Genomic DNA, 15,685 nt, shown 5'->3' on the forward strand with positions numbered 1-15,685 from the left:
TGAGGGAGGGGCAGAGACATTTCCGCCAATGTGTGTTTAAAAAAAAAAACTGTTAAAACCACATGCAGTCTATTAGATTAAAGCACTTGTGCTACAATACTCCCATTTGTCGCTGGAAATCGAACTTAGCTGAGCACGGTAAGACAAACACATTTTTACATAAATGAAAAATGATGCATATGCACATAAAAATGCAATAAATGAAGCTCGTATGATATGAATCCTGATGTGAGAAATATTTTCTTTACATTTCAATGACCAGTTCATTTACATGAAACTGATGCTACTGTAGTAACTAATGCTAACGGTCAGTTTATGGTGCTCTTAAAACAGATATACATAATGTTTATGAAATCGATTTCAAAGATCAACACTGTATAGTTTATAATTTTATATTATGATATCATCAGAATGGCTCCACCTCTTCCTCTGATGTTTCTGCTCGTGATTCCACGTGAGTCTCTCCCATTACATCATCACTCCAGAAATACTGTGTACTTATTTCATTTAATGTTATTAATCAAATCATCGGCTTATTTGTTTAATGTGTTTTAGTTGCTATCATGATGTTGATCTGATCATTTGTTCAGTTGTGTTCTCTGTTCAGTTTTCACACGTCTGAATGTTCATTTCTGCTTTTGTGCAACACCTTTTATAAAAACTCATGAAGATCTTCACACTCGTTTATCACATCATCAGTCAAGAGTTTGAGAATATTATAATAGTGTCTGTTATACAGTGCTGTTTTCAAGTGCTAAGAGTACTAAAGTGCTTATCAAAACTTAATTTCTTCATTATATTTTGTGTTTCAGGGGTTTATAGTGCTGGTTGGAGTGTGAGTTACAGCTCTAAATACATCTGTGCACTAAAGGGGTCATCAGTGATAATGTCCTGCACTTATAAATACCCTCCTGGATATAAGATCGAGAAAGTGTTCTGGACCAAAACTGATGTTCAGGTTAATGATGAGTACCCAAATCTGTCTAATGACCCTGAATACAGTCAGAGGATTCAGCATCTGGGAGATAAACAGCAGAACTGCACCATCAGACTGAATGATGTGACACGGAAGGATTCACACGAGTACTATTTGAGATTCACAACTGATAAACCTGATGGAAGATGGATTGGTGAACCTGGAGTGACTCTTGATGTCACAGGTAACATTCATCAGGTTTAGTTCATTTCAGTGCATTTTCTACAATGTCAGCTTCTAATAAACTGGGGGCACGTGACTTCTTTTCAGATCTTCATGTGGAGTCTCCTGAGAGCGTGACAGAGGGAGATACAGTCAGTCTGACATGTAAAAGCACCTGTAATCTGACTGACAGAACAACATTCATCTGGAGGAAAAACACACAGTCATTAACTGAGAGAAACAATAAACTCCTCCTGCAGTCAGTCAGAAGAGAGGATGCAGGCAGATATAGCTGTGCTGTACACGGACACAAACTCACATCACATCATGTTTATCTCAATGTTAAATGTACGTATAAACTCAACCAGAACAGTCAAATCATGCATTCATTATTCAGAATGATTCTTTAAGATTTAAATGGAAACAATGCCCCATTCATTGGGGATTTTAAAGCACAATTGTCACGATCCCTTGTTGTCTGCCCCGTGTTTCACTAGTCAATTGTCACAAACTACAATTCCCATATTCCCTGCCCTCATCACTGCCCATGCACTTCATCGTTCTCATCTGCATGTCATTTAGTCATTATGGTGTTTGTGTATTTAAACCCTGTTTGTTCCCCAGTCGTTGTCGATCGTTGAATGTGTTTGTAATTGTTACCTTTTCCCTCCGCGGATGTTTCCCCAGCCTGTGTTCTGGATGTTTTTCGTGTTTATGTTTTGTTCTCCCATCGTGGATGTTTTGTTTGTTCCGGTCGTTTGTCTTGATCATTTTCAATAAAGCTGCATCTAGATCCCCACTCCTCATCTGCCTTCTCCTGCGTTCGTAACAGAACGATCGACCCAATAATGGATCTAACAGCTTTCTTCACCGAACTGGCCCAGGCGGATATGATCATCCGCGAGTACTCACACTTCTTTTCCACTGTTGCCATCCACACCGGTTTCAATGACGCTTCCCTGAAGACCATCTACCGACTCGGACTACCAACATGCCTGCATTGGGAATTGCCGGAACCCAGAGATCACACGTGGAAGGAGTATGTGAGTCTTGTCTTGGAAGAACTCGCTGCCAGGGAACCACCTCTCTCGATCCTGGCTTCCGCCTCTGGGCTTTCCGCGCCTGCCACGGTCAGCGAGCCAGAACCCACGCCTGCCACGGTCAGCGAGCCAGAGCCTGTAGCCTCTACCGCCAGCGAGCCAGTGCCTGTAGCCTGCCACAGTCAGCGAGCCAGAGCCCACGCCTGCCACGGTCAGAGAGCCAGCGCCTGTAGCCTCGACCGTCCCAGAGCCAGCGCCTGTAGCCTCGACCGTCCCAGAGCCAGTGCATCTCGAGCCTCCCAGGGCTCCACCCCTCGAGCCTCCCAGGGCCACGCCTCCAGAGCCTTCTACGGCTCCGCCTCTCGAGCTACTCAGGGCTCCGCCTCCAGAGCCTTCCAGGGCTCCGTCTCTAGAGCCTTCTACGGCGCAACCTCCCTCGGCTCCGCCTCCTGAGCCTCCCACGGCTCCGCCTCCAGAGCCTTCCTCGGCTCCGCCTCCTGAACCTTCTACGACACCGACTACTGAGCCTTCTACGACGCTGACTACGCCTTCCACGGCTCCACCTCCTGAGCCTCCCACGGCTTCGCCTCCTGAGCCTCACTCGGCTCCACCTCCTGAGCCTCCCACGGCTTTGCCTCCAGAGCCTTCCACGGCTCTGCCTCCTGAGCCTCCCTCAGCTCCACCTCCTGAGCCTCCCACGGCTCCGCCTCCTGAGCCTCCCACGGCTCCGCCTACCATGGCTCTGTCTCCAGAGCCTTCTACGGTTCTGCCTCCTGAGCTTTCAATGACTCCACCTTCCACGGTTCAGCCCCCAGAACTCTCCATGACCCCGCCTACCATGGCCCTGTCTCCGGAACCTACTACGGCTCTGCCTCCGTAGCCTTCCATGGCTCTGCCACCTGAGTCTTCCACGGCTCCACCCTCCATGGCTCCGCCACCTGAAACTTCCATGGCTCCACCTACCACGGCTCCGCCCTCTGAGTTTTCCATGGCTGTGGCCCTGAGGCCGACTCCCAGACCTCCCGAACCTGTCCTGTGGCCGACTCCCAGGCCTCCATACCCAGACCCTACCCTGTGGCTGGCTCCCAGGCCTCCTGAACCTGTCCTTGCTCTGTGGCCAGCTCCCAGGCCTCCTGAACATGTCCCTGTCCTGTGGCCACCTCCCAGGCCACCTGTCTGCCCCTTGTGTCCCCGTGGACTGCCTGCTTGCCCTCTGTGCCCCCTTGGACTGCCTGTCTGCCCCTTGTGCTCCCATGGACTGCCTGCTTGCCCTCTGTGCCCCCTTGGACTGCCTGTCTGCCCCTTGTGCCCCCGTGGACTGCCTGCTTGCCCTTTGTGCCCCATTGTACTGTCTGTGTGCCCCCTTGGACTGTCTGTTTGACGATTTCGTTTTTTTTTTTTTTTTTTTGTGGGTATTTTTTCTCTTTTTTTTTTGGAGCATCTGGAACCCGCTCCTTAGTGGGGGGGGTTATGTCACAATCCCTTGTTGTCTGCCCCGTGTTTCACTAGTCAATTGTCACAAACTACAATTCCCATATTTCCTGCCCTCATCACTACCCATGCACTTCATCGTTCTCATCTGCATGTCATTTAGTCATTATGGTGTTTGTGTATTTAAACCCTGTTTGTTCCCCAGTCGTTGTCGATCGTTGAATGTGTTTGTAATTGTTACCTTTTCCCTCCGTGGATGTTTCCCCAGCCTGTGTTCTGGATGTTTTTCGTGTTTGTTTTGTTCTCCCATCGTGGATGTTTTGTTTGTTCCAGTCGTTTGTCTTGATCATTTTCAATAAAGCTGCATCTAGATCCCCACTCCTCGTCTGCCTTCTCCTGCGTTCGTAACAACAATGAACTAAAGAGTCAAAATCACTTTTTTCTAGATGCCCCAAAGGAAACTTTTATAGTGATGAGTCCATGTTGCAAAATAGTGGAGGCTGATTCAGTGAATCTGACCTGCAGCAGTGATTCAAACCCACCTGCTCTGAACTACACCTGGTTTAAGGAGAATACAACTGTTGGATCTGGAGAAATCTACAGCATCACAAGTATCTGCTCTGATCACAGTGGAGAATACAAGTGCAAGTCCAGAAATGAATTTGGAGAGAAATACTCTGCTGCTGTCACTTTACATGTCACATGTAAGCTTCTTGTAGGACACCCTAATATTTAAACAGTTTTCAGATATGCACGTTTCTTTGTTCTCTTGTTTATGCTTTCACAGTACTGAAAAATGGCTAAGCTTGACTGGTCTTTTTCACTGTATTACAGCAGTCAGATGCATCTCTTTCTCAGTAGCTATCGGTATTGGTGTTGGACTTTGTGGAGTTGCAACTGCTCTCTTGGTTTTGATGTTTATTTGGTAAGAAATGCATTTATTTTTATGATAATGTATTCTCGATGTTGGATTGTTTTTGAGGTATCTCATCCATCTGTCGTGTCTAGTATTGGTCTTTATTTAGATCTTTATTTCAAAAGGAAGTGCAAAGAGCAATTTGCCCATGACATCAGCCACTCTTGAGCATATTAGGAAGTAGACTCTTAAAAGTACCGTAGTTACATTTTCTTCACTGTTGTAGCTGTGGCCCTTGTGGTCAAGTATGGCTGCTTTGAAATACTTGGAAATGGTGCTTGTGTGGGAGACCTTGGTTTGAGTCTTTCCAAGGTAACGTTTCCCATCCTATTCCCCTCTCTCTTTCCCCTGGGTTTCCCATCCTCTTCTATTTAGTTAGATGAACAGTGGCAGAATGTCTAAAAAATATGGACAAATTGCAGAAACATTGTTTGTTTATTGTGTAATATGGTATTTTAAGGGCTTTAATCTTAAAATGTTATTCATGCTTGATGCCTTTGTTAAGAGATAACAAAGATGTTGTTTCTCTTTCACAGCAAGAACAGGAGAAAGGATCACGAAACGGCGAAAAGGGTGAAAAAGGTGAGATCAACCTCTAGGGGGCATGTGCACTTGAGGACGTCTTGAACACGTGTACAATAATGGAGGTGTTCAGAATGCTGATTCTACTGCTGATTTTAATGTTGTGTTCTTCTGTCTTTCCTTGTAGTATGTGGACTCCAGTGATAACATATACATAAATGTTGACCCCGTGGGCAGGTCTTCAGTGATGACTACGGCACACTCACAGTGAACAAGCGTGAACCGTGTTCCAAAGACAATTCGTTTACTCAAAGTTAGGTAGTTCTTCAGATATGAGGGTAGATATGTTGATCCATACAGTAACTGCACTGATACTGAGACAAATGACTTTAAAAGATGGATTGTCCTGCCAAACATAGATTGTCACATTTTCATAATCTAAAGTTCTCTGAATCCAAGCATAGTTGAACCAAACCTTGCTGTCACAGGACAGAGCATAGTCTAAGAGACCAGATTTCAGTCATGAGTATATTTAAATATAATATGTAGTTACTGCGTTTTGCCTTTGCATGGTCCAGGAATTTTTTTTTTTTTTTTTGTGTATGACAAGTTACCAGTAGATATCAGCTCCACTAACAACAGAAAATCACTTTTTATTAATGAAATCAAAATCTTGGAAATGTTTCTAAAAAAAGTAAATCCTTTTCAGTCTGGCAGTATTTTGCCTCATTGTCCTGTTGTTGTGTAGTCTGACAGGACGATTCTATAGTCAATTGTGACACACACACCAAAAGCTTCAATAAATTTAGTCATTTTGGGTTGGTGAAGCCCTAAATTATTAGCATAATTGACTTTTCATAAGTGTGACATATTTGTTTATACAAGGATATGAAAAAAAGTGATGAAGATTTTGCTTTGTGCACAATTGTGTTTATTTGCTTGATTTAGATGTTTTATGGTGTTTTGTTGCATTAAATGCATGTTGAACTCCTGCTGATGTTTGTACATGAAATGCAGAAAATAAACCTCCAAAAGTTCTGAGTTTTGCAGTTTTCTGCCTTATATCTGCAAATTGCATACAAAACTCACACAAAAATGTTGGGCTTATTTTGTTCCTTCCATCCATTTATCTTGGCATTGATAATTATAAAGAAAGGTAAAGTAAAGTGTATGTCAGTAATTTGAGGCCCCTCCATTAGCAGTGCTAAAGCAAATGTCTTCTATAATCACTTATCAGTCTCCGACGTCTTTTGAGGGATTTTTGTCCATCCCTCCTTACAGAACTCAACCACTGTGATGGTTTCTGGCATACATTATCAACTTCACGGCATGTGTGAGTGAAGTTGCCAACTTTTTGCTATGCAAATCTCGGACACTTGATCATTCTCAGTGCTTCAATACAGGACAATAGGTATCCTGTGTGGGATGTTACATTTCTACCAAAATACAGGAAGTCCTGGCTAATGACTGCCAATCCTGTGCCAGAACATCTCCATTTTATAGGTCAGGCCTGCAAAAATACAATTATTGCCTCTTGAGACATTTTTGGCGATATTCTCAAAGGTTTTGGATCGTTTTCTGGTTGAAATACCCATATCCAACCAGCTTTAGCATCCCAACTAATGGCTTAACATTCGGTTCAAGAGTCACCTGGTATAACTCAGGATTCATGTTTTTCATGGTTCCACTTTATGTTCCACTTAAATGGGTATTTTACACAGAGATTTTAATTCTCTCATGATATACTCACCCTCATTCCATCCCAGAGGTGTATGACTTTTTCTTCAGTAGAACACAAATGAAACATTTTAGAAGAATATTTCAGCTCTCCAAAAAAATCCAGGATAAATGTTTTTAATCAGACTCCAGTGTTTGAATCCATGTCATCAGAAGTGATATGATACGAGTGAGAAACTGGTCAATATTTAAGTCCTATTTTTCTAAAATCCCCACCTTTGACCAGCTCCAATCAGTAGGTGGCAATATGCACTAATCACCAAAAAACAGAATAACATAATTATTTATAAATTTCTCACCACACTTATCATATCGTGCATTGCGCCCCATCTGCCGGCTGGTCATCCCCGCCTTCCTTGACTTGGGAGGAAACAGGAGGGAAAATAAAAAATAGGTGAGGGACAGGCCAACATGGAGCGACGGAGAGAGAGAAGCAGCTCGTTCACTGGTTCTCTGATGTGCCGTCGCGTGCTCCTCGATCACTCCTCCACACGCTCAGGCGCATGACAGCCTCTCCTCCCCGGGCGCACCGGAGTCAAACCTTCAACCCCCAGCAGACAGAACGCCCCACCTGTGCCCGGCGAACCATGGGGACACTCCTCCGCTACTGGCAGCAGCCCTACCACTCCAGGTGGTCGGAGAGTCGCTTCCCTCCTCCCCTCGCGTGTCTGGGGACCCCTGGCAGTGGCTCCATCGCTCCAGCCAGTCTCCTCTCGCCCCGCGGACAGCGGCCGTTCCCCACGTCCGGGCGTAGGGCTACTCCGTCACCCGGCAGATGGCAGCGGTGCCCCGCTCGGTGGGCGGCAGTGTTGATGACTCTGCGATGGGCATCCCTCCTCCTTACATTGGTTCCCGTAATACTCTCTCTCGAACTGTTGTCACTGGCCACCTTTATCCCTCACACGCCCCATCAGGCTGATTGGGGACCCGCCCCCCTCCGCTCTACAGTTACCTTACTTTTATTTAGTGATTGTTTGAAAGTTCATAACATATAAAAATAAAGTTGTGATGTAGCAGCTGGTTCATTATGACAACCGCTTCAGTCCCTCTTTGGCTTGTAATCAGCAGCAGGAATGTAAACATAAATGCACACACAGTCAGTTTGTGTCTCTCTCTCTCTCTCTCTCTCTCTCTCTCTCTCTCTCTCTCTCTCTCTCTCTCTCTCTCTCTCTTTGGACTGCCTTTCTATCCCTCCAGCTTTCACAGCAACACAAAACAGCTGCTAGAGGTGATTTCCCACAGTTGACAATTCGCTCTTCCTCTCCCGGCCATGCTCTCCACAGATGTTGTATGTCACATCACCAAACTAGTGTAATCACACCAGTTTGTTCGTACGTGCGAAATGCTTAACCACTGGAGTTGTGTGGATTACTTTTATTCTGACTTTGTGATTTTTAGAGATTCTGGCCACCATTCACTTGCATTGTATGGACCTACAGAGATGAGATATTCTTCTAATATCTTAATTTGAGTTCTTCAGAAGAAAATGAGTCATTCACATCTGGGATGGCATTAGGGAAAGTGATGAAAGAATTTTCATTTTTTGGAACAATCCCTTTAAGATTAATCAAGGTGTCTTGCATCAAAGGAGTAAATAAATGTTTCGTGTCCATTTTCCACCCTCTCTCAGCTGCTTACCACTGCACAGGCTGTTTTAGCTACTGTAACTTTATGACTTCCTCATCCTTCATTAACAGTCCCTTCGCAAAGTGTGTGTTGTATTACATCATGACAGATCTACACAAAGGAATGTTATACAGTACACAAATTATTTACTCTTCAGTGAAGCAGGAAGCTCACCAAAGCAGGAAGAAATGGATATGTGAGAATGCTTCTTTTGGCTGTAATCCACCATGCCAACTCTGTTATAAACTTTCATCACTTCATCTGTGACAAGACTTATAGTACAATAAACACGGTAAGATGAGTTCTACTCTCTCTGTTTTAGTTCAAGAAGTTGCATTTGAGAAAAAAATATTATTGTTTCTGAATATGTTGCTTTAGAGCTTTGTGAGAAGTTTTGTTGCTCAATGACATCTGGAAACAAGTAACATCAAGATTCAGCAGACTCATTGTTGACTAAACTGACGGGCTTTATAGCTTAGAAACTGGCATACAGGTATGTTAAAATTAAGATGAAGAAATCTGCATTCATATGGCAATAAATTTGCATTTTGGTTATACTGCAGGTGTCGCCATGGTGATTTCAGTCAGAATGGCTCTTCTTCCTTTGATCTTTCTGCTCACCATTGAGAGTGAGTTGCTGATGTTACATCACCTCATAAAAATTTACAATTTATTCTTTAAGCATCTGTCATGGCAGATGTGTTTCCTTGAATTTTAACACTTGCATCAGCATGTTCATTTCTGCTGTTAATTTGTTCATACATTTTGTGTTTCAGGGGTTTATAGTGCTGCTGATTGGGGTGTGAGTTACACCCCTTCATACATCTGTGCACTAAAGGGGTCATCAGTGATAATGTCCTGCACTTATACATTCCCTAATGGATATACGATCAAGAAAGTGTTCTGGACCAAAACTGATGTTCAAGTTAATAATGAGTTTCCAGATCTGTCTAATGACCCTGAATACAGTCAGAGGATTCAGTATCTGGGAGATAAACAGCAGAACTGCACCATCAGACTGAATGATGTGACACAGAAGGATTCACACGAGTACTATTTCAGATTCATTACTGATAAACCTGATGGGAAATGGTTTGGTAAACCTGGAGTGACTCTAAATATCACAGGTGGGGTTTGTTCATGAATTGCAGTTTGTACTCCTATTTCAATTTAGTCATTAAAAGTACAATAACATGCTGAATTAGTGTTGTGTTGTTGTCAGATCTTCATGTGGAGTCTCCTGAGAGCGTGACAGAGGGAGATACAGTCAGTCTGACATGTAAAAGCACCTGTAATCTGTCTGACAGAACAACATTCATCTGGTGGAAAAACACACAGTCATTAACTGAGAGAAACAATAAACTCCTCCTGCAGTCAGTCAGAAGAGAGGATGCAGGCAGATATAGCTGTGCTGTACACGGACACAAACTCACATCACCTCCTGTTTATCTCAATGTCACATGTAAGTATATATTTAGTCTTTAACTTTTATTACAAAGTGACAATTCATTGTGGACCATTTATGGACCATTTGAGGACGAGGATGCTGCATGTATTGCAAGCATATGATGTGGGTCTAAAGCCTCTGTCAAATTCTCCCTTGCATGGAGAGTGAGTGTTTGGGGGTGTTATGAGTATCATTAAAATTCAGAAGTCTCCCAAATGGAAGACTCTTGAAGTCATGGTGAAAAAAGTCAAGAGCATAGACCTTAAACTGACCCCAAGAAAATGTCTAGGTGTAACCCCTGCTCTCTGATGGAGGGAATGAGAAGTTGTGTCGATTGTAGTGACACAAGGGGCTTCTTTCGAGAGCCTTGGATACCTCTGAATATGAAAAAAGGCCAATGAAAAATTGCCGAACAGATTTTGCATGTCCCGCCCCCGGACATACAGGTATTAAAGGCAGGGATCGTGCATCTGTTTAGTCAGGTTCTGCACTGAGGATCCGAGAATAAGTTTCGGCCATTACAGTGGCTTGGTACAGTGTTGTGACAAGGGGGACACAACGCCTTGTTCCCTCCATCAGGGAACGGGGTTACACTAGTAACCTAGATGTTCCCCTTCTGTCATTAACTCAATGTTGTGTTGATTGTAGTGACACAAGTGGCCCCATACAATAAAAGCAATTACACTGAACCATGTTATGTGATCTGCTGATGCTGGTTCAAGCAAGCTGTTGCGTGCCAAAAGAGCATGGGCATCAGACTACATCAGTAAACTTCCCCAACGCCCCACTAAGACATCATATTGCTTTTATTAGGTTCCTGGCATCCAACCAAGGTTTTCCCTTGAGGGGTGGGAACAAGCGACGAGACAAGCATGGGTGCAGGCCACACCAGCAGCGGCCCTTTCTCTTTCTATGTTTCTCCTCATAGAGTGTTAGATGAGGCTGGGGCCATCTAGCTATAATATGCATCTGGGAAGGTGTTCTTTTCCAGTCCTATTCTTTCAGGGGGAAAAGACCCCGTGGAGACCACATCCTGCCCAGGCTGGGGAGGTGAGATGTAGCAAATATGTCACATGGGCTTGTTACACCACATATGGAAGTGGTGCGGTGGTAGGTCCTACCTAATAAGGGAGGAGCTCTACAAACAGACTTGGGACTGCCCAAGGGAGACGTGGGTCTGCCTGACAGGGGGACCGTACCTCGGAAAATACATCACAGTGGGTTACCATGATAACCGGCACCTATGGAACACCTATACAGAGTAATTAGTACCCACAGTTGGTCTAGTCGGGAATTCCTCCGCTGAATTCACGAGCCAGAGATTATTCTGCCACACCCCCCCATCCCAAGTGTCACCCCGTCGGCACCTCCTCCCACACTCCTATCCAATCATGGAGTCCAGAGCCGGAGATTCACACCCTTTAGCTGCTCACATGGGAATGATACATCCTCAACCAGACCTTCCAGTCGGAGTGGACGTATGGGGAATACCTCTCCGGGCCAGCTCTTCCTCTCACTCGCACCCAGATGGGAACAGAGAAAAAAACACAAATTAATATGACAGCCTCAGCCAGCCACAGGGTAAATGCTTATTAAGTGCCACTTAACCTTTCCTGTAGCTGGGAGGCCGTCCTCGTGTTTTCCGTCCCATTCCAGGCTTTCTATGAGAAATGAGAATGAGAGGAAGAATGACTTCACTGTTGGTGCCCAACTGTGCCATCTCTGCCCACAAAAGTGCCTGTATTCTCCACCACTGTGACATTGTGAGAAAGAGACAGACACAGTGGGTATGGTATCAAGCCTCACCCAGGGGTTTATTGGGAAACAATGTTCATAATAAAGGGGGAATCTGGCATCCTCATGGTGAACAGGGCTCCGTGAAAGGGCGGGTTAGTGTCCATAGGAAGGCCCAGGAGCTGGATCAATCGGACGCTCATGCTCCGCTCAAAGGTCCACTGCGAGAGGGGCGGTGGCGTCACTGGCGACCAGGCTTCCCAGGCCCGTGGCAAGCGTGAAGGGATGGCGGCCCTGCATCTAGCCCGTCCGCAGCAAAGTTAGCTGTTGATCCCCGGCGACTCTTCAACTCATCCGGGGGTCCGAAGAACGGGTCCGGCAGCAGACCATTTCATCAGCTCTGAACCCTCCAAGCTCTGGTCCTGGACATGTGAGGATGCCAGTGTGTGCACACATGGAGATTTGAAGCCGGCTCCCCGAGAAGAGGTGCACTTTGTGTTTTAAAGACAGCAGTGATGAATCAGTATTCCCATCAGTTGCACTTCATTCACCGCTGACTTAACAAGGCTTATTAATTATGCACCTCTTCTTGCTCTCCCGCCCAACTCCTATTGTGAGCCTGGCTGAAGGGCAGCCCTAAGAGGCGGGGTGACGATGAAGAGGGTAAATGATGTTGCAGTAACTGTTGTAACAGATCACTAGATTATCAATCTCAAAACAACATCATACATTTTCTTTTGTCTGTTTTAGACTCACCCAGGAATGTCTCAGTGTCCATGAGTGGATCTGGTGAAATAGTTTTGGGTGATTCAGTGACTCTGACCTGCAGCTGTGATTCAAACCCACCTGTTCTGAACTACACCTGGTTTAAGGAGAAAGAAAGCTCAGCTGTTGGATCTGGACAGAGTTACAGTGCACTACAGAGTGGATTCTTCTACTGTGTGGCTCAGAATCAACATGGATCTCAGAGATCAGCTGCTGTACAAGTCACTGTTAAAGGTGTGTATCAATGCATTATTCTTTAGTGAATTCTTTAGAATTAAACCGTGTTATAGTGTTTTTGAAGATATTAGAAATTACAGAGTAAATTTGGAAATCCAAACAAACATAAAATGTCTAAATGTAAAGAGTTGGAAAGTCAGGTTCCCCTTCTGTATATGGCATCCTCAATGATGGTCACGCCGCTCGGGTTGATGCATATCAGCACTGGCTTCAGACTCGAGTCTCGAGATGGGCATGGTGCCACGGCACATACCGTATGACCCTCACCCCTTCCTGCCATTCACTCTTCACACTTCACGCCTCCCAGTCGGGCTGGGGCACCGTGTGCAATGGGCATGAATCCGCTGGCTCCTGGCTAGGGCCGCGGCTGGGTTGGCACATCAACTGCCTAGAGTTGCTGGCTGTATTTTTTGCCCTGCACATATTTCTGACGCTGATCCATGGCAAACACGTGTTGATCCTCTCAGACGACACAGCAACAGTAGCATGCATAAATTGCCAAGGCGGCGTTCGCTCTTGTCGCATGTCGCAACTTGCCCGCCGTCTCCTACTTTGGAGACAGTAGCGGCTGAGGTTGCTGTGCGCCACTCATGTCCCGGGCAACCTAAACACCACAGCGGACGCGCTGTGACAGAAGGTAACACTCAGCGTAGAGTGGAAACCCCACCCTCAGGCAGTCCAGCTGATTTGAGGTCAGTTTGGCAGAGCACAGGTATATCTGTTTGCCTCCCAAGAATACACCCACTGCCCGCTCTGGTACTCTCTGACTGCGTAAGTATGCATTTCCCCCAGTGAGCCTACTTGCACAAGTCCTGTGCAAGGTCATGGAGGACGAGGTACAAGTCACTCTCGTGGCCCCGTACTGGCCCAACTCGGATTTGGTTCTCGGATCTCATGTTCCGCGTGACATCACCTCCCTGGCGAATTCCCCTGAGGAAGGACCTTCTTTCTCAGGGATGGGGCACCCTCTGGCATCCATGTCCAGACCTCTGGAACCTCCACGTCTGGCCCTTGGACGGGATGTGGAAGATCTAAACAGTCTACCACCAGCCGTCGTAGACACGACACAAGGGATGTGGGGAACTATGTGAAGTCTTTTGGGGCATTGGGGAAGGTTACGTGCAGTCTGATGCATCAGCAGTCCACATAACAATGGTTCAGTACTGTGGCGTTTTTACATATGGACCCCTAGTGTCACTACATCGACACAACATCTTGTTCCCTCCATTAGGGAACGCAGGTTACGACAGTAACCGAGATGTTTTCTCCTGTAAAAGTTTTTTACAACAGAGATTTGTGATATTTAAATGTGTTATTTTATTTTTTAAATAAGTTACATAAAGAAAATAATTTTATACAATACAAAATCAATCTTGACCTTTAATTGTATTAGGAAAAAGCACAGATCTGTATGCAGTTGTTGGGGGCATTGGTGGATGTGGAATATTTATTTTCATTCTCATCATTTTGTTAATGTGGTGAGCAAATTCTGTCTAAGATAAACCAAAACATTACAACCGATCAAATGAATATACAAATTTACTGACTTTAATTTACTGACTCTTTAATACAGGAAGAAAAGACACAGACCTGATGATATCATACAAAAGCAGGTGAATTAAATAATATATTGACTGCAGATGTAGCGTTTTGTCAAATATGTGTTCCACTGTGAAAAAAGTAAAAAACGCATTATTATATTATATTATATTATATTATATTTATAATATTATATTTCAATTGTATTTATGTTTTAATTTGTTCAATTACATTTTAATTGGTTTGAGTAGAGTAAAAGTGAAAAGCTTTCTTTGTGATATTAGTTAAATTAGTTAAAATATTCCGAATGGCAGACTAAATTAGACATATTTATATTTGAATTAATTGGAGCAGTCTGTGACAAGAATTAATCAGAAAATAAAAAGATCTGTGTGATAAAAGAACACAATGTCTTTTAAAATCAATTGTAATGAATTGCACCTTCTACAATAGACCCAGATTAGATTATATTTGGGGTATTTAAATGCTTTTTGACACTCAGCACACGTGAAAACTCACCTCCTCTAATTTTAGAATTATCTTTTCAATGTGACGAGGATGGCCCAAATCCCCGATGTTGGTGAATCGGCTGATTGTGATGCTCACTATGCAACTGTTACACCCAACTGGAGAGATCACACTGCAGGAAAAGCTCCTGAATCCAGAGATACTGAGGAGATCCAGTATGCAACTGTCCAACATTTCAAAAACAAGATGAAGAGACCAGAAGAGACTGAAACCCATTATGGCAACATTAGAGATCACCAGCCTGATGCTGCTATTGGGTGAGAAACAAAAATAGTATTTAACAATTCTGACATCTAATTAAAATATCAAAACATTTTTGAATTTAACTAACCCCATAGAGAGCGCTTTTTAACTGCACCCTTATATGTTCTTTATTCTGCTTCATAGTATTTCTGTATGAAATGTCATTTACAACCTCTGGATATTTTCTACAGATCTGCTGTTCAAATTGTGGAAGATCAAGCAGTGATTTACAGCACAGTCAAATGATCAGTGGATCAGTTTAGGATCTTCAAACCTGGAAAGAAAAATCCACAAACTTCTGGTTAAATCCAGACACAGCAAGATTACATTTTTTTCTAATTTAATATTAAATGTTGCAATGTAGTGCCATTTGCGTATGAACCTTATTTCCCCTTATTTTTAAGTTCCTATGATACTGAGGCAAATCTGTAATAATTGATTTATTTTTGGTATATTTGTTTCCATTAAAGAAATCTTAAACATTTGTGTTTTATCTGTAATTGATGTTAAATTTTATTTGTCTTTCTAAAGGAATTTGACTATTGATCATGTATATAGTTTATAAGGCAAAGCATTATTGTTATTGTATGTTTTGTTTCATATGAAAATAAATAAACTGATCTCCAATAATCTCCCCATGTCACTCATCATGGCAGCTCTCTCTTGTGGTGAGACTATGGCACTGCCAATCTGATGATAAATCAAAAGTTTTGTTGTATAGCCTATATTTGACATATTCTGTTTGGATGTGAGGCGCTAAAATACATGACAAATTACATGGT

General features: G+C 43.8%; 2 protein-coding genes across 2 annotated transcripts; both read left to right on the top strand.

Annotated features, from left to right (window-relative positions):
- The first annotated feature begins 411 nt into the window (after positions 1 to 411).
- LOC127652005 (B-cell receptor CD22-like) lies at positions 412 to 5,251 on the top strand. The gene is made up of 8 exons (XM_052138068.1): positions 412 to 454; positions 813 to 1,160; positions 1,247 to 1,486; positions 4,056 to 4,313; positions 4,444 to 4,476; positions 4,752 to 4,837; positions 5,062 to 5,107; positions 5,235 to 5,251. Exons 1-8 carry the CDS (start codon positions 412 to 414, stop codon positions 5,249 to 5,251), a joined length of 1,071 nt encoding a protein of 356 aa, XP_051994028.1.
- A 3,350-nt stretch (positions 5,252 to 8,601) lies between these two features.
- LOC127651538 (B-cell receptor CD22-like) lies at positions 8,602 to 15,264 on the top strand. Its single transcript, XM_052137418.1, has 8 exons — positions 8,602 to 8,702; positions 8,974 to 9,039; positions 9,187 to 9,537; positions 9,633 to 9,872; positions 12,342 to 12,590; positions 14,167 to 14,206; positions 14,667 to 14,917; positions 15,095 to 15,264. The coding sequence occupies exons 2-7, from the start codon at positions 8,982 to 8,984 to the stop codon at positions 14,683 to 14,685; spliced, it is 957 nt and encodes a 318-aa protein (XP_051993378.1). The 5' UTR covers positions 8,602 to 8,702; positions 8,974 to 8,981; the 3' UTR covers positions 14,686 to 14,917; positions 15,095 to 15,264.
- The last annotated feature ends 421 nt before the right edge of the window (positions 15,265 to 15,685 follow it).

This window comes from Xyrauchen texanus, chromosome 11, assembly GCF_025860055.1.
Source record: "Xyrauchen texanus isolate HMW12.3.18 chromosome 11, RBS_HiC_50CHRs, whole genome shotgun sequence".
Taxonomy (NCBI): domain Eukaryota; kingdom Metazoa; phylum Chordata; class Actinopteri; order Cypriniformes; family Catostomidae; genus Xyrauchen; species Xyrauchen texanus.